An 18,320-nucleotide genomic window follows, 5' to 3' on the forward strand; every position below is an offset into this window, starting at 1 on the left:
CCAGGCAGCCTGAACAGTCATCAGTAGTTACATCACAGACAGGGATGAGGAAAAAGTTGCCCTAAAATGTCTTTATGAGTGATGACACGGCTCTGAGATGCATTCAGAGTTTTCAGATTTTCTGCCCTGTATTAGTCGTTTGATTTAACAAAAAATATAATTTGGATTAGCTCCATTAATCCTAATCGAGGGGACAGGAACAGAAACCCTTCCAGAGTAACATGTCGTCTAGAGATTCCCTCTTTCTTACCGAGACTGATGTCCGCAGCTTCTTTGCAACAGTGTGAAATAAACACAAGTGCTGGACAGGGGGTTGCTAGGAAACAGAAACTTCACCGCCACAGCTCCAAGGCTGAATGGAGAGGAAAATCCTTCCTGAAGCCGTTTGCCGACCAACAGAAGATGATTTACTGATGACTGCAGTCAGTGCACGCCGATACGCAATACTGTACCATAGGTGCACAGTGACTGCAATACAATTACACCTCATTATATGAGAATTAAATTGCCTCTTGCTGATATAATCAGTTTTTATTTTACTGTGATTATTTAAGGAACCATTTCAGAAGAAGCCAACTGTATGTGGTTGTTTTAAACACTGCACCATTTTAGGATGATAATCCATTCAGAGCATGAGAGATGACTTAACGGATGCCCTCTGAATGGGACCATGGAGACAGACAGTGAAGAGTAAATCCCAAACAGGGCATGATAATTCTTTCTTTTTTGTAATTTTCAAATTTTAACTGAGAATTGAGACACATGGAAATAATTTTTATGGTCTGGTATTGTTTTAGGTTTTTAGTGTATATTAATGAATATCACTATTTGTCTATGTGCTACACATTTCCTCCTGTCTTGGGCTTTTTCCCACCACCATGTGATTGCCTGATTGTTTGCACATGTTTTCAGTTACGTTTGTTTTTCTTGTGCCTTTCCCTCTCTTTATAAATATGCCTGCCTGACCTTGCACACCTCCTGTAGGCTTGGCACTTCACTGCGTTCATTTATCTTCCAGTCTGGATTTTTGTTGCATATTTTCTCCCCTGCAGCGACTTCAATTCTTTATTCCTTAATTTCGAGAGCTCATTTAAGTTGGTTATATTTTGCAACCTCCCACCTGTGTCCCTGGTGTGCCAGATTTGGGTATTATTGTGAACGCACATGAAACACATCTGATGCAACAGTCTCAGAAGCCCAGTAATGTCATGAAGCATTTAGAGATTGTGCAATCAAAGCCACCGTGAGAAGATGTAGCCAAAAGGGGCGGATTTAGAGGTTCAAACTTTCTAACCCTCCTTCACTGAAACAGACACACATGAGTCTTGTGCATAAATTTGCAGCAACAGTGAACAAAAACAAAGTATGTGGTCCTGATGGAATAGGAGTTTGCCAGCAGACTCAAATCTGACTGTTACTCACATACTCACTTTTCTGGATAGTTATTGCATGGCAGCCTACCTGACTCCATGTTAACTGTTCTATTGGTGCCTTTAGTCAAGGACAAAACTGGTCAAATATCCACCTTAGAAAACTACAGCCCATTTTATCTGGGTAACATACTGTCAAAAATATTAGAAAGAATCTTTTGGGGATAGGCTTTGAGAATATAAAACAACTATTGACAATTAATCTGCTTTAAAAAATAAAGCACTAATTTGTGCATATATGCTGTGTATATGTGGTGCATTTATGTGCTTCTTCGATGCACCAAAGGTTTTGACCGTGTTAATCATAGTTAACTATTTACTAAGCCCCCTCATATCTGATAAGGATCTTGCATTATTAGTATTCATATCAAACTATGCATGTCCAGTGGGGAAGAAGTACAACCTTTCCTCGTCAAATTTATATGGATGATCTTTCTAAAACACTAAACAAGCAGAATACAGGATACATGATGGGGGAGAGCCTTATTAATAATTTGTATGCTGATGATTTAGTTGCTTTGTTCCTTATAGAGCTGGCTTGCAGCAGCTGCTTAGAGTCTGCTCAAACTATGCTTTGCAGTATGATATGAAATTCAACTCTGAAAAGAGTGTAGCAACGATCACATCAACTTACGGAGCCCCGCAGGGGACATGGGAGAAAAAAATATAAAGACGGACTTTTGCGAGATCTCGCAAAACTAACTCGGGATCTCGCAAAACTAACTCGGGATCTCGCAAAACTAACTCGGGATCTCGCAAAACTAACTCGGGATCTCGCAAAACAAACTCGGGATCTCACAAAACAAACTCGGGATCTCGCAAAACTAACTCAGGATCTCGCAAAACTAACTCGGGATCTCGCAAAACTAACTCGGGATCTCACAAAACAAACTCGGGATCTCGCAAAAGTTGAATTCCAACAATGGCGGCAGCTACTTAGTTGTAATATTACTCTTTCTGGGTCACAAAATAAACTTTTAAGATATTTTGAGGTGTGAATGTAGTTGTGTAAACGTCAGATATCTGCTCGGTTTACAAGACATCACATATTTGCAAAAGTGCTCCGACGTTTTCGGAGATCTGACACCCACCATCTCGAAGCTAACGGGAGGTCGAGACCTACTACAGCCGGGAGGAACACCGCTTTCCCGGCACATCGTGCCTTGACCTCCTGGTCGGCTTCGAGCTGGCGGCCTCCGAAGAATGCGGCTAAAACTTTTGCGAGATCTCGAGTTTGTTTTGCAAGATCCCGAGTTTGTTTTTGCGAGATCTCGCAAAAGTCCGTCTTAATTTTTTTTTCTCCCATGTCCCCTGCGGGGCTCCGTAGGGCTCCGTATCAACTAAAAAGAATCGGAAGCAAAATTTTCCCATTTTGTTTGGAAAATCTAATTTTTAAATGCACTGACTAAAGTGAAATATTTGGGCCATTTCATCAGGAATCTTTAATATGTGACAAGCAAATATGCCAGTCCATAAATTATGTTAAAATGACATGAAAACGTTTCAGTTGGGCTATAATGATGCATACAGGATCAAGATACAAGTTTTTTCTCCTGCTTTTGTAAACGCTGAAATTATTGGTCATTCATTTTGTATATTTTTATTTTTATTAAAATGGCCTATAATGTCTTAAATAGAGTTTGTCTTCCATGTGGATAATATATTTGGCTCATCCATGAAACACAGACATGTATGTTAATTTGTCCTGTTATTCTTTTGATCTCCATTACATCACAGTATGTAACTCTTTTTGCCAGTGAAATGTCAAAAAAAGGCTGTTCATAATAATAAAAAGGTGTATTTATTGTTCTTCTCTGCAAGCTACATATTCATTAATACAAAGTAATCGATTACAGGCACTTTTGGCATCACTGTTTGATAAACACTTATTTACAGATATGGACTGCACTGCACGGAAATTCATTTAGCAATTTTACAAACAGCATCACTGAAGATAATAATTCCTAAACGCTTTATACTGATAATCCTGGTACCCTAGGCAGTTTATATAGCAAGTTTTATCCAGATTGATTAAAGCATCTTTAGGGAACATACATCATTATAGTAAAATAAAATGCCCTTAGTTTGGCTTACTCTAAAAACTATTCAACGATTCACTGGATACTCCTAAAAATCTTTGGATTTGTGTTTTTAAGCAAAATCTCAAGATCGGTCAGCCCTGCTCAGGTGACATTACAGATTCTAGTAAAAATATCTGCAGCGTTTCATCCTTTTGCTGGGCTTTAGAAATGAGCGAGCACTTACAAAGCCTTGGTCCATTCCTACTGAGGCGGCGTGAACTTAAATGAACCAGATTTAAAAATTCGGCTCCACCTCTGACGTTCATACAAATGACAACAAAAAGCAGGCTCGACCGCTTGCCTGGTGAATTAATATTTACTAGGCCACACTGAATCATTTTCAAACAACTCTCTGAAATGAATCAACGTTTCTCTCTCTGGTGAGAGAAGATTTCATTTCACCTCTGACAGTTCGGTTTACATTTCTGTGGCTGAAGGCCAAACCATCCCTGCTGTGGCAAGCTGGAACATCCACAGCCCCGCAGTGGCCTGGCAGAGCTCCAGGAAAAGGCTTCTTACTGCTGTCGCTGCCTGCTTAACAATCACTTCACCGTCCCTTGTCTGCATGTGAAATGTTTTAAATTCAGTGTATAAAGAATATCTCTCTTCAAGGTGCAAAAGAAGTGCTGCCAGCTTTCATTACATCCTTCCCTTATTGTCATCCTCCTCTTTTCTCTCTCAGATTCGATGCTCCCTAACAGCTTCTCTCAGCATTCTAGCCATCCTCCCTGAAATCTGCTTTAAATCAGCTTCCCAATAAGATATAAAAACTGCCGCCGGCAATAGTGCTCTGCCAGATGATCTCCGGATAATCAGCGCAGGGAAGATTCATTCGTCTGAATTTAACCGAGAATGAAGGGGCTGCAGCAGCTTGTGGTGGGACGGCAGTGGAGCAAATTTAGCATCTTGATGAGAGAAATTAATTGAGAGACAGAAAAAGAGAGTGAGAGATGGTGGATTGAGAGCCAGAAAACACAGTGCAGGACAGCGGTAGAGGAAGGCAGAGTCTGCTGCGTTAAGTGGGCCACAGTCTCTGCACAGCGGATACAAACTGTGTCCTCTCATGTGGCTGGTAGGGTGATCAAGCACTTTGTCACAGAAGCTCCACAGTGATGGTAAAACAACAGGAAACCGAGGGATGATGAAAATGTAAGACAGTGATAGTGCTAAAACAAACAGCAGTTTTGATAGCACGTTTGATTTCTTCATGGTAGGAAACACTGAGAAACGTGTTTGCAGTGGAACAGGTGCTTATTAAATAAATGAGCACATACTGGAGTCACAAATACTACCTCATAAAAACACACTAAAGACACATTTTACATGGGAAATGCACTGGAAACTACAAACCTCATTCACCTATTCATACAACTGCTTTTTTAACCTAACATCCACACACTCACACTCTGATGGACGCATCGCGGGAAACTCTGTATCTTGCCCAAGGAGCTGGGGATCAAACCTCTAACCTTCCGGGTGGTGTATGACTGCTCTACCTGCTAAACCACAGATGCCTTAAGATGCAATAACTGTTCTGTAGTTACTTCAGCAGTTACTGTTTCTCTGTGTTGTTAGCTGCTGAGGAGGTAAAGCTTCTTCTACCATTTTCTATTTGTATCTGCTGTAGTTATTAGGCCACTGCAGCACTTGTGTCTGTGAGATACGGTGGCTGCAGTCTTTGAAACTGTCCCCTTCCAGGACACAGGATAACATTTGTAGACTGACAAAAGGGATGTGTATGACAATCATTAAATGAGGGTAAAATATAAAAGAACACACACAAAAATAGCTTGTTATTAGAAACATTAAACATTAAGGTGTGTGTGTGAGGATATGCTGCACAGTGCAGTGATGATCAGAGGAAGTGACAAGTGCCACATCCACTGAAAATCAGCTGTCAGTGAGAATCTGTTAGCGTTTACTATTAGAACTGAAGGACGGAGAGCAAATACAGCAGTAAGCGACCCATGCATACATGCATAGGTCAAAATAACAGATTTGAAATGCATTTTCTTAACTGACTGATCTCAATTATTTTCTCTTGTTTTTGCAGAAGTCCACACGACAGACAAAAACCCAAACATGTTTACCCGGGAAAACCAGTCACTCATTCAGAATAATAATAATAAGCAACTACCTTCAACAATTTTCAAGCAAAACTACTGCCTAGGTTTCATAGTTATTGTCACAATATGGCTGTGTGCAGGCAAGAGTAGGACCCAAAACGCAAACTCACAGAGTCAAAAGGTAAACTCAAAAAACACAGCTTTATTGCTGGCGTGGAGTGGGACATGAAAAACAATACAAAATAAACTAAACTGGGAAAACTAAAGCACAAGGAGCCACAGGGAACAATCACACAGCTATGATGGAGGACGCAACACTGACAAAGAGAAACATGGGGCTTAAATACACTGAGGGATAACGAGGGGGAATGAGCTACAGGAGGAGAGCACAGCTGAGAGCAACCAAGCAGGACGAGGCAAGGACGCAAAACTAGAAACACCCACATGAGACATGGACCTTCAAAGTAAAACAGGAAACACACTGACCGAATTCTAAAACACGCAAACTTAACAGCAACTGGGGGGACAGAACATAGGGATCTGAAACATGGAACAGAAAGGCACAGTAGATCAACATGAACATAACAACGCCACAGGGGAAAAGTAAAACTGACCACGATGAACACAGAAACACCAGACCTCTTCACAATAAAACAGGAAACATAATGAGACGTAGACATGACAACCCAAACTTCACAATGTAAGACACAGACATGAAACACATGAAAAGCAGGGGAGATTTACCATAGTTGGAAACACGAGGGGAAAATAATTAGAACTAGAAACACTTAAGCATGATAACAAATGAACTTAGGAACCTGAAGGGCTTACATAAACTAAAACATCAAAATGAACTAAAACTCAAAACACTGGGTCATAAGACCCAGGACCGTGACAGAGCCCCCCCTTCAAGGGCGGATTCCAGACGCCCAAAACCAGGAACAAAGAAACAAACACGAAACAAAACCTAAACAACCCACCCAGGGCGGGCGGTGGGGGTCCAGGACGGAGGGCCTGAAACTGACCAGAACCAGAGCAAAAGTCCCACAAAAAGGGTGTAAAAGCCCATGAAAGGCACTAAAGCTCCGGAGACAGTTCTCAAAACTTTCCGGGGGCCGCCCTGAAGGGTGTCAGCACAAAAGTCCACAGTTAATTAGTTCAGGGGGCCGTCCTGGAGGTCGATAGCATAACAGTTCATAGTTCAAAGGTTCAGGGGGCCGGCCACGAGGAAGGAGGCAGTGGCGAAGCCGGTATGGCTGGCCACACTCGGGCGGCTTGGCAGGCGGCCGGCGGCGACGTGGACGAGACCCGTCGGGCGGCCTGGCTGGCGGCCGGCGGCGACGTGGACGAGACCCGTCGGGCGGCTTGGCTGGCGGCCGGCGGCGACGAGGACGAGACCTGTCGGGCGGCTTGGCTGGCGGCCGGCGGCGACGTGGACGAGACCTGTCGGGCGGCTTGGCTGAACCTCCAGCTGGCGCAGCAGAATCAGGCGAGGCAGGGCCGGCAGAAGCAGTGGCATGGGCTGGACCAGACGAGGCTGAAGACTCTGAGGCCGGACCAGACGAGGCTGAAGACTCGGAGGCAGCCGGGCCAGACGAGGACGAAGGCTCTGAGGCAGCCGGGCCAGACGAGGACGAAGGCTCTGAGGCAGCCGGGCCAGACGAGGACGAAGGCTCTGAGGCAGCCGGGCCAGACGAGGACGAAGGCTCTGAGGCTGCAGCAGACGAAGGCTCAGAGGCTGCAGCAGACGGTGGCTGGATGGGCTCCTCGGGCCCTCCAGCGGAGACAGGAGGCTGAACGGGCCCCTCGGACCCTCCAGCGGAGACGGGTGGCTGAACGGGCCCCTCGGACCCCCCAGCTGACGAGGCATGAGGCTGGTGTGGTTCTCCGGAACCACCAGCTGACGAGGAAGGCTGCTGGACGGGCTCCTCGGGCCCTCCAGCTGACGTGGCATGAGGCTGGACGGGCTCCTCGGGCCCTCCAGCTGACGTGGCATGAGGCTGGACGGGCTCCTCGGGCCCTCCAGCTGACGAGGCATGAGGCTGGTGCGGTTCTCCTGAACCCCCAGCTGAAACAGGCGGCGGCGTGGGAGCCGCGGAGTGCTGAGCAGACTGTTGCACGGTTGGTTGTTCAGATGATTGGGCCAAAGAAAGGGGTATGGGCGACAAAACTGAAGCCTGACCTGGAGACAAAACTGAAGCCTGACCTGGAGACAAAACTGAAGCCTGACCTGGAGACAAAACCGAAGCCTGAACACACGACTGAGCTAACTGAGCAACAGACTGAACTATGGAAAAAATGAGAGGTTGTAGTGATTGTGGTAGTTGTTGCTGACATATCTCCGAGCCTACAGAACACAAGGACAGGGGCTGGATAGGCTCGTCTGAGACTTCAGCGGACACAGGAATGGGTGCAGGCACCCGCCGGACACGAGCCGCTCCCACCCGAGGAGTAGGTACGGGTGCGGAGGTAGGCTGTGCCCTGGCTGGCCTCACCCTGGGAGCCGGGACAGGTGGTGGAGAGCGGAGCTCAGGAGCGGTCACAGGCGTAGGTAGGTTTGCAAAGGCAGTTTCTGAATAAGCTGACTGGTGAGCAGCAAAGTCCAGGGGTGAGGCCACACCCAAAACAGGCACTTGAGGTGCAGGTTGAAAAACTAAAGTGTTCATAGGAGCAGCATGACTAACCGCGGATGAAATGGCAGAAGGATTGGAATCAGAATGTGGCAAACAGTCACTTTTACTCGTGAAAGTGGTCTGCTCAGCTGCTGTGGAGCGATGGCGGCGTGAACGCTGTTTCCTCCGGGAAGGAGGGGGAGGAGATGTGCCAGCCCGCGAATCCACCAGCGGACCGGACTGAACCTCCTCCGAGTCTTCATAGTGAAGAGGCAGATCCGGGCGGACGTGTACGGTGGAAACGAGGAAGTCCTGGATGAGAGGGTTTAGCGCGCCAAATAGCCAGGGAAGTCCAGAAACCATCCTCTGCAGACGGATGGCTAACTCCTCCTGGTATTCTTCAAAGGGCAGTGCAAACCATTCCTGGCATAGAAACTCCACCACATAGATCATGTCCTCCCGGAGCTCAGCGGAGGGATTATGAGCTGCTGGGTCCATTGTCTGGTTGCGTCCTTCTGTCACAATACGGCTGTGTGCAGGCCAGAGTAGGACCCAAAACGCAAACTCACAGAGTCAAAAGGTAAACTCAAAAAACACAGCTTTATTGCTGGCGTGGAGTGGGACATGAAAAACAATACAAAATAAACTAAACTGGGAAAACTAAAGCACAAGGAGCCACAGGGAACAATCACACAGCTATGATGGAGGACGCAACACTGACAAAGAGAAACATGGGGCTTAAATACACTGAGGGATAACGAGGGGGAATGAGCTACAGGAGGAGAGCACAGCTGAGAGCAACCAAGCAGGACGAGGCAAGGACGCAAAACTAGAAACACCCACATGAGACATGGACCTTCAAAGTAAAACAGGAAACACACTGACCGAATTCTAAAACACGCAAACTTAACAGCAACTGGGGGGACAGAACATAGGGATCTGAAACATGGAACAGAAAGGCACAGTAGATCAACATGAACATAACAACGCCACAGGGGAAAAGTAAAACTGACCACGATGAACACAGAAACACCAGACCTCTTCACAATAAAACAGGAAACATAATGAGACGTAGACATGACAACCCAAACTTCACAATGTAAGACACAGACATGAAACACATGAAAAGCAGGGGAGATTTACCATAGTTGGAAACACGAGGGGAAAATAATTAGAACTAGAAACACTTAAGCATGATAACAAATGAACTTAGGAACCTGAAGGGCTTACATAAACTAAAACATCAAAATGAACTAAAACTCAAAACACTGGGTCATAAGACCCAGGACCGTGACAGTTATAGCTTGAGTATAAGACTATTTTCATCCCTTTTATAGCGCTATAACTGTCATGGTCTTGGATCTCAGAACAAGGGTTGTGAGTCAGGAATTTCTTTTTCTGTGTCTTCATTATGGTTTGATGCTCTCAGGTATTACTGGCTGAGGGTCTGTAGCATATTGTTGTATCGAAGCTTTAGTCATACCTCAGGGTTTTTGAGGTTTCTGGAGTTCTTTGTGTTTTGTTGGTTCTGTTAGGGTTCATAGTTATTTTGCTTTTAGTTTTGGCTCATGTTTGAGTTTTTTTTCTTTAAATCACATTTTAGTCCAAGATCGATTTCTTTTTGTGTCTCTACTCTTGGTCGGTTCATTTACTGTATATAATTGCGCTTGAGTCTTTTAGTTTTCTTTTAGTATTAATAGACTTTGTTATTTGAATTTTTCGGTTGTGATGTGGTTTATTTTTCCTAGTTTCCGCGGTGTTCCTCATGCCATGTTCAGTGCGTGTTTATTGACTCCGTTATTTCCTGTTTTAGACTAATAGGGTGTGTCTCTTGAGCATTAATATGAGTTTTACTTCCTGTCTCTTTGTCTTGATTATGTTCTCCTGTGTCTCCTTCCTAATTAGCCCTCTCTGTGTATGAATAGCACTTTCTTCCTTGCAGTCTGAGTTGGCTTGCCTGTTGTACTCGCCTTTTCTAGTTTCTCTGTCCCTGCGACCACTACAAACTTTTATACATATTAACTAGCTATTTAAAATGTTTATCTATTATCCATCTATTTTCTTTTGCTTATCCGGTTTACGGTCGCGGGGTGGCTGGAGCCTCTTCCAAGTGCCATAAAGCCAGGGGGGAGATGCACCCTGGACATCTCCCCAGTCTGTTGAAGGGCTTGTTCATCTATTACACTAACCCTGATTCCATTTTTTCCCCCCATACTAGCAAATGGTTTCAACAGGTTGTTCATAGCTTACAATGTCAGTTGTTCAGCCATACTTTTAACGAGCTATGACAACCATTTTTTTCATTACTTACACTGATATAATTATAATTATAATCTTCTGAGTGTCTTTTTCTACTGCCTAGCCATTACTTTTTACTCAAACTTATTCAGTTCCAATCAATTCTTAAATGGTAATTCTGGCTTTTGTTGTAGATTACCCCCAGACTACTGCAGAAGTACCCCTTGAGATACAGCCCTTGTTGGGAATCTCTGAATTAAACTCTTAATAGAAAAAGCGATCATATATCTTGAACATAAATAGCCTTTAGATCTAGAGTTTCTTGTCTTGATTAGTTCTCTATTGATTGTCAGGATCTGACAGAAAAGATACAACTGTAGTGGCGAGTAAGACCCTTATACAACATTAGCAGTCTCAACATTAACAAGTAATCCTCCCACACTGAATAACCTTCAATAACAGGCTCTGCTGCCTATCTCGCTGCAATGAAAACTGTCATTCACTATAAGAAAATGAATCATTTGAAATCTGCCTCCGCTTTTCTTTATACTTCCAACCACATCTCTAAGCATCCATTCGGTCCAAAATACCTCCCATGCCTAGTTAAAAGTGAGAAGGACCCCAAGAAGGAGGGTTCCCCTGGAGTAACACAATCGGTTCAACAAGGGGGAAAGCAAGTGGAAATAAAAATAGCCTCAGAGCCGCTGTACTCATTAACCAACCCGAGCTGGGGTGACCAGGGGACCTAGCAACCAGTGACAAACTTTGCATGAAGCAGGAGAAGATGCAGACTGACTTCGTTTCTGATTCACTTTGTGTTGCTCTAATCAGCCTTCATCTGCTGAATCTGTTCCTTGAAGAATCCAGTGAAAGAGATTGAGAGCATAAGAAGTGGGCCCCGTTTTGATCATATTTAATACAATCTTCACATTATATTAGAGGACCGTGCTGATGTTTTCTTTTTTCATGTTTCCGTCAAATGAAATGTGCTTTACAGAAAAAAATCCATCGCAGTGAATTTAATTACATTCAACATTTTTGCTGAGATTTATGCAGTTAAAAGCATCAGCTATATCAAAGGAATAGTTTGACATCTTGAGAAAAACCAGGCTTTCATACCAGGAGTTAAAAGATGCATGCCCGAGCACTATATCTGATGATAAAGCCAAGAGACATTTAGCTCAGAATATCAAGTGGCGCAGTTGAAAAGTGATCAATATACACAATAATATACACAAAAGACTGAGGTGACTCGTGTTGTTACTCTGATGTTGCAAGGGGGTAAGCTTGTTTTCCATGAAAAGACTTGCAAGAAAACCTCCAAGGCTGAAAACCAAAGCCACCTTGGAAATGCCAGATCTGCAGTTCTTCATCATCCCAGAAGTATAGAGTTCCCACTGGTTCATGAATTCCATCATTTTATTAGTAAATTACTAATTAGCATGTATCTGCGTCTGCAATTCATGCACCTTGCTAAGGCTTTAGCCACACAGACCTAGAGGCAACCTCTCGTTGCCGGGTAAAATTGTTCACAAAGAGGGTGCTGCACCCAAAAAATCTTTTTGATTACTTTGGTCACCAGCAGACTGCTGTGGTCACATGTAGGTTGCATGGAAGACGCTAACTTTTGTGCAAACACTTGCAATCTACTCTCAGAGCAGTAGTGAAACTTGAAAAAGTGCAATGGAAACAGAAAGCGGAGAAAGTTTGCCTTCTAAGTAAAAGCTGCGCCATACCACTGCAACCATCACAGCAGACTCTTTTTCTGTGTCACATACATCTCTGGGACCAGTTTTGTGCTAGTGATTGCAAGCAACCTTCAACTACTTGCAACTAGTCAGGGAGTACACATTACTCTGTGGGCAGGACTCTAGGCCCGAGGCTTTGCCAAGTGTGCTAACTTAAGAATCAACAATTTGGTTTAAATATTGACACTGTTTCTCTAAAACTTTAAGATAGAAGCAATCAAATGCTAGAATGGAAGCGTCAAAACAGGATTGAACAAACCAATAGGTGACATCATCCATCTTTTATATACAGTCTGAGAGCCTTTCTCTAAACCACAATGTTTTCATATCTAATGAAAAGATGTGAGCTATGAACAGATCTGTAAGGAACCAAGTGTTACTGAAAATGTGAAGTCACTTTTTTAGATCTTTTCTTGTTGGTGCATTAAAGTGCTTGTTGGAAATTTGAGCCTCTGATCTATCAGAGTCTGATGGAGAACAGGAGCTTTTTTACACACTGACATTCATGTTTTTCGGGTAGCTTGAGAATCCACAAAAACTTTGTTCTGCAGTCGACTCAAGGAAACCACACATCAGAACTGCTGGACACTCAGTCCTTAGTATTTACAGCAAAAGAAATAACGAAAAGAAAGAAGACTATAAAATGCTTATGGTGATAGATTACCAATTAAGCCAGTTTAAAGGCCATGTGATTTTCCATCTGACAGAAACTGTGAAAAATTGCTTCCTGGAGGGCAAAAAATCTGTCAGAAAACTTTTGAGGTTAAAAGATTAAGCATGCGGTTTATAGCCAAAGCCTGCAACACAATCCTTCAGGCTACAGAGAGGGCTGCAGCCTGCCCTGCTCATGTCCGGCTTTGCGTCTAGGAACCCAAGGGTGAATGAGTCGAACAGGAAATTATATTAGGCTGTTGGAGACCTATAACAGATTGCAGGTTTTCAAAGGTGACTCAGGTAATTTTTTGATTATAATTCATCCAATTTAATAATTCTGTTACAAGACATCAACATGGCATTTAGTATGTCGTGTTTTAGCTGTGCACAGATGGTTTGAATCAGCATTTAGAAGATAATCTTTACAGACTGTCTGCTTAAAGGAGACCTATCTGGGGGGCCTTTTGTATCCACTCCATGTGACAAACCTTCTGCCTCTGCTGCTTCTCTACACAAACACATGGGTCAGTCCTCCTGATGTGCTGGAATAAATGAACCTGACTCATGCTATGAAGGACTACTTCTCGCCTCCACAGCTTCAAACAACAAGCTCAACGTGCCTCAGTCACCATGGCGACCAGGCTTCCTTGTCAGGAGCCAGGACCAGAGGAGAGCAGCAGGAAGCTCTGCTGGAGATGCCAAGTGATCTGCAGCAGCCTCGTTTTAAAATCAGACTCAATTGATTTAATGTTTTCTGCTCTTTTTAAAGCTTTTATTGTGCACCTCGTGTGCTTAAATAAGCTGTATTATTCAGGCTACATCACTAGTTGCTCAACTGGACACCATGTTTTATGCAGCTATCAGCATTTATAAACACAGACATCAAAAACTTCAGCATCACCAAGAGCGTAGCGGGACAGAATTGTGTCTCATTCAGCCACAGCTGCAGGATGAATGTCCATGCCAGAGTTAACACAGTTCCTGGAGATGACCTCAAGAAAACAAGCTTCATCTCAAATGATCCTTTCTCTCCTCTTTTAGCTGTGCCTCGTATCTACACGAGTGAGCTACGCTGCCCTCCAGGGGACAATAGGAAATAAGAGAACGCACGAAACTTCGTTTTCTTGCATCACTGACTCTGTGGGAAACTCCTATGATTGAAGAGGTACCCCTGAGTAACCGAGAAGCACATTCACATGTGAGATCAGCGCGGAAAGCACGAGAAAAATCTGACATCTGCGTTGGAGAAATGTGTTTCTCCAACATTAAGATTCAGCGTACGACACATGCAGACACCGAGCTGACAGGCGGGATCAAATCAGCACTGACATGCATTAAAATTCATCTGTGTTGGAGGTGTGAATCTGTCCAGTGTCCCTTAAGATCCATCCGTCTTTGAAAATTCATCCACTGAGAGGACACAGTTCATTTTTCATGTGCATCGTGCCGCACACCACTGCAAACTAAAATCATGCCTCCTATAGGCAAGAAAACACTGCAGCAGCGACGGCACTTGTAATAGCCGAGTTTCTGAGAATCACTGTAGTTTAGCTAGTGGTGAGGGTTTAGTGTCCCTATTCTCTTCTATTGCAGATCCTTAGGAGAGTATGACTATGTGGTGTTTATTGTGTCATTTTTTATTTACAGTTTCAGGAGATTACAGGAGGCAAGAATGTCACATCAAGGATGCGAGTTGAATGTAACTGATAGCCACAGTGCCTCCTGTGGAAAAGTAATTTCCATGAATATCACATCTAAAACATATATATATATATATATTAAATATATATATATATATATATATATGTATAGGCAGGACTAAAAAAAATAAATAAAAAATGTCTGTTGCTGGTCCTGTATGCCCACATGTTGCCATGCACAAGCCATGTTCCTCAAACCACCTACACGTGTGAAACCTCAATTCTACAGAGCAACCAAGTGTGAAATTGGATGCTGTACAGCACAAATGTATCTCTCCATCCTCTCATCTCACTTATGTCCCCCGTTCAATGTGTTGCAGATGGCTTAAAGAAAAATGCAGCTCTTTATGCATCTGAAATCGGTGGCACGGTGTACGATTTCTCATTAATCTTTATCAAAATCGTTAAGATACTGCAAAACCTAAAAAATGCAACTGGAAAAATACATAACTTCAGATTCTTTAAGAGCAAAGAGATTTTCCTCACGACTTTGTATTTCATCCACTACAATATGAAACTTCACTTGCAGTGCCAGCTCATCCATCAGTCACAATCACCGCCCTCAATTTGTCAAACCAACACTGCAAGATTATACAGCAGCAAACAACCACTATGAAGCAGATCAAATTTAAAGTCCCAACCTGGCAACTTCTAAAGAAAAACAAGGATATTTTTAAGATAATTGTTTCGGTTTGCACTTGTGTGGCTCATGAATCAATGCCTCATTAGGGTTAACGCCTCATTATCCATTTAACGCATCCAGCCTTCTGATGCATACAAGTGGATTCCAGGAACAGATCTTGTCATGCTCACTCACCTTCAGCTTGTGTTCGTGCTCTTTGTTTACTTGAGACAGCAGCTGGGCCTTGCGCCGGTTCAAGGCGTCGATGAGGGCGTCGCACTGCGCCACCAAGCAAGCCTCAAACTCCACACCGTTCTCCTGCAGGAAAAATTTACAAGAAGCTGGAAAAGCAAAGCATCTGAAGACAGAAAATATGCAGGAATTTGCAGCTGGAAACAAAACAACAACAACAAAAGAAAAAGATGGAGGATACTTTTAAGGCCGTGCGCATCACTTTAATAGCAGGAGTAACAGTGAAATACAGGAATGACACAATTAATAGAGTTTAATGATGGGATGGATAGTTTGCTGAGATACCTCCTCCTCAGACAAGAAGCGTGAGTAAAATCATCATGATTCATGCATCAGCAGAGTAATAAACTTGACAATTACGCCTCATGCTGTCACTTTTTCACGCATCTTAAGTTTTTTTTGTTGCTCGTCACCTCCTCTCTACTCTTTTACCTCACCCTCACCATTTCACACTGCGTGACGACTATCCACGAGAGGTTTTAATCCCACCTTCCTCCTCTAATCGCCCTCATAAGCTGACCAAAGCTTTGTCTCCACATGAGCATCTAAATTTAGACCTGGTTAATGTGTTAGATGGAAGAAAATAATATAGATGAATGTGAATAAAGGGGAATTCCCATTAATGCTAATATAACCATGTGTTTCTGTAAATGTTAATCTTTATAACCACCTTTGTTTTGCATCCTGAGCTCAATTTTGATGCAAGCATCTTTTATAGTTTTATTAAGATAGTATCTTCCCATCTGGCCCTGTGCAGAGTTCAAGCCAAAGATTAGAAAATGTAAAATTCAAATGAATACAATAAGCCTTTTTGTGTCTGCTGCTCAGGGCAGTCAGTGGACAGTCTGGGATCACAGAGGGGGATTACAGCTTGGTAGAAGAAAATATTCATGCAGATTATGGGTGTGTGCAAAAAACAAAACAAAAAAAACCACGTGTGTGCGTGTGTCTGCGTATACCTGGATATGCTGGACCATATTTTTTAGTTGAACCAGGAACTCTTTGGCCTCAGTGGCTCGATCTGACAGGCCGTTGAGGGCCTGGGAGAGTTGACCCTGTGGAAAGAGACAATAAAGTATAATTACATGGACTTGCAGTACATTCAAATAACAGATGAAGTGCTGAATCCTCAGAATCTAAAGAAGGAAATGAATCTAAATTATAATCAGAGCCATATTAGTATTTAAAAACTCCAGGGTCATACACAAAGACTGCAAAGATCTAATGAAATATAAACCTAATTTTGGGCCAGTTCATAGTGATACAGGACATGAACCTCTAGCTTTTATTCCATTAATCACTTACTGGGTCAGAAGATTCAGTAACAATTTTGTTTATTTGCAGCTTTCTTCATTTCATTTGAAAACAAATTGCATATCTTTGGGTTTTTGGAAAAAACGTGTGATTTTGTCACCTTGGTCAGCCTTTTGAAGATTCAGCTGGGCCTTTCCCCACACAATTTTTGCATTAAATTAGATTAATGGAAACTGAAGATAACCATGTAATTGATATGCCTCGTGGACTATCAGCTGCTCTGTCATGCAACCATCCTTTTTGTAGTCCTTCATCCTTGCTGAATAGGGGCTAACAGTGGATTTTGTTGTCTTAACTTTTTAACTCAAACCCCACCTAAATATTTCCAACCCCGACATCCTGTTTTACACAACAACTAAGGCCCCAAAACTATTCCGTGAGACCTTTAACACTGACAGGAAAGACACATGGAGGCAGCCCAGCAAGAGTTATTTTGGATGCAGATTCCAGCCCTGACAGTTCATCATGTGCTACAACCCCAGATCAGAAAAAGTTGGGATGACATGCACGATGCCGACTAAAAAAAACACTTACATATTTACTTTGGCTTTTGAATGCAGACAATATGATCGACTTTATTTCATTCCTGCAGTTCAGGCTTGCAACAAATTCCCAAAAAACATTTGAATAGTAAAGCAATAAACACTTATGAGACATTTAAGCACTGAGGATACCAAGCAACAAAATGTTTCAGGTGTTATTTTTTACCTTTCCTCCTGCAAACACATCTTTGTTGCATTTTTGTTGCGTTTTAAAATTCTCCACATATTTTCTACTGGGGATGGGGCAGGACTGCAGGCGGGCCTTTATAATGTGGTTTTATTTTGTTTTGTTGAAAAGTGCATAGATGTTGTTTTACTTGTTGGTGACAACAGTCTGGATGGCGTTTTTGTCTTTGGTTCAGAGCACACGGTTTCCATGTCTTCTAAAAAAAGATCTGGGATACCGATTGTTGTTACCAGAACATGTTTTCATCGTCACAGATCAACATGCAGTAAAATTTAAATTTGCATTTGTGAATGTAATTGGGATTGTAGTGCTTCATAAAGGTTTCCCACAGAAATCCTTTGCTTTTATTTTATTTCCTTTGTTATATCAGCTGTTGACGGATGACAGGGATGTCTGAGCGACTGGGGTCACGAGTGTTCAGCGTAGGCTTCCACCTTTCCCCTTTATGCACTGAAATTCCAACAGATTTCTTTCTTCTTTGAGGAACACCATTTTTAAATATTTCTACAATTTTCTCTTGCATTTCTTAAGAAACTGGAGCAAATCTGCCCATCTTTGCTCCTCAAAGACTGCAGCAAATCAGGATCACGATCACCTGTTGACATCATGTTGACGGAAGTCCTGTGGAACGGTTGTATGCTAACAAATTAAATGAAGATGAAAAGAAAAATGTGAAATATCTCGGGTTCACACTGAAACGAGTGGGTTTCTTTCTTTTTTTTTTTAAAAATGATTAACTCAAAGGCACTCAACATGGGCCGACTTACAAACAAAGCTGCTTTTGATAGCGGCTGAGAATCTGACATTTTAAAGTGTCAGAGCTTTCACCCCTGAGACAAAATGCACTGACAGCCTAATTTTCTCACACAAAATG

At 42.9% G+C, this 18,320-nt stretch overlaps 1 protein-coding gene across 4 annotated transcripts in view; it reads right to left on the minus strand.

Annotated features, from left to right (window-relative positions):
• The window catches only part of trim9 (tripartite motif containing 9), a 46,454-nt gene that overhangs the window by 12,775 nt on the left and 15,359 nt on the right, over positions 1-18,320 (minus strand). For all 4 annotated transcript variants that reach the window (XM_040042081.1, XM_040042079.1, XM_040042080.1 and 1 more), the window contains exons 2-3: positions 16,363-16,458; positions 15,347-15,469 (exon numbers count right to left, since the gene is read on the minus strand). In XM_040042081.1, coding sequence (XP_039898015.1) covers positions 15,347-15,469; positions 16,363-16,458 — 219 coding nt within the window. The remainder of the gene's footprint in view (positions 1-15,346; positions 15,470-16,362; positions 16,459-18,320) is intronic.

The sequence above is a fragment of the Simochromis diagramma genome, unplaced genomic scaffold (genome assembly GCF_900408965.1).
Source record: "Simochromis diagramma unplaced genomic scaffold, fSimDia1.1 OVJJ01000304.1, whole genome shotgun sequence".
NCBI lineage: Eukaryota > Metazoa > Chordata > Actinopteri > Cichliformes > Cichlidae > Simochromis > Simochromis diagramma.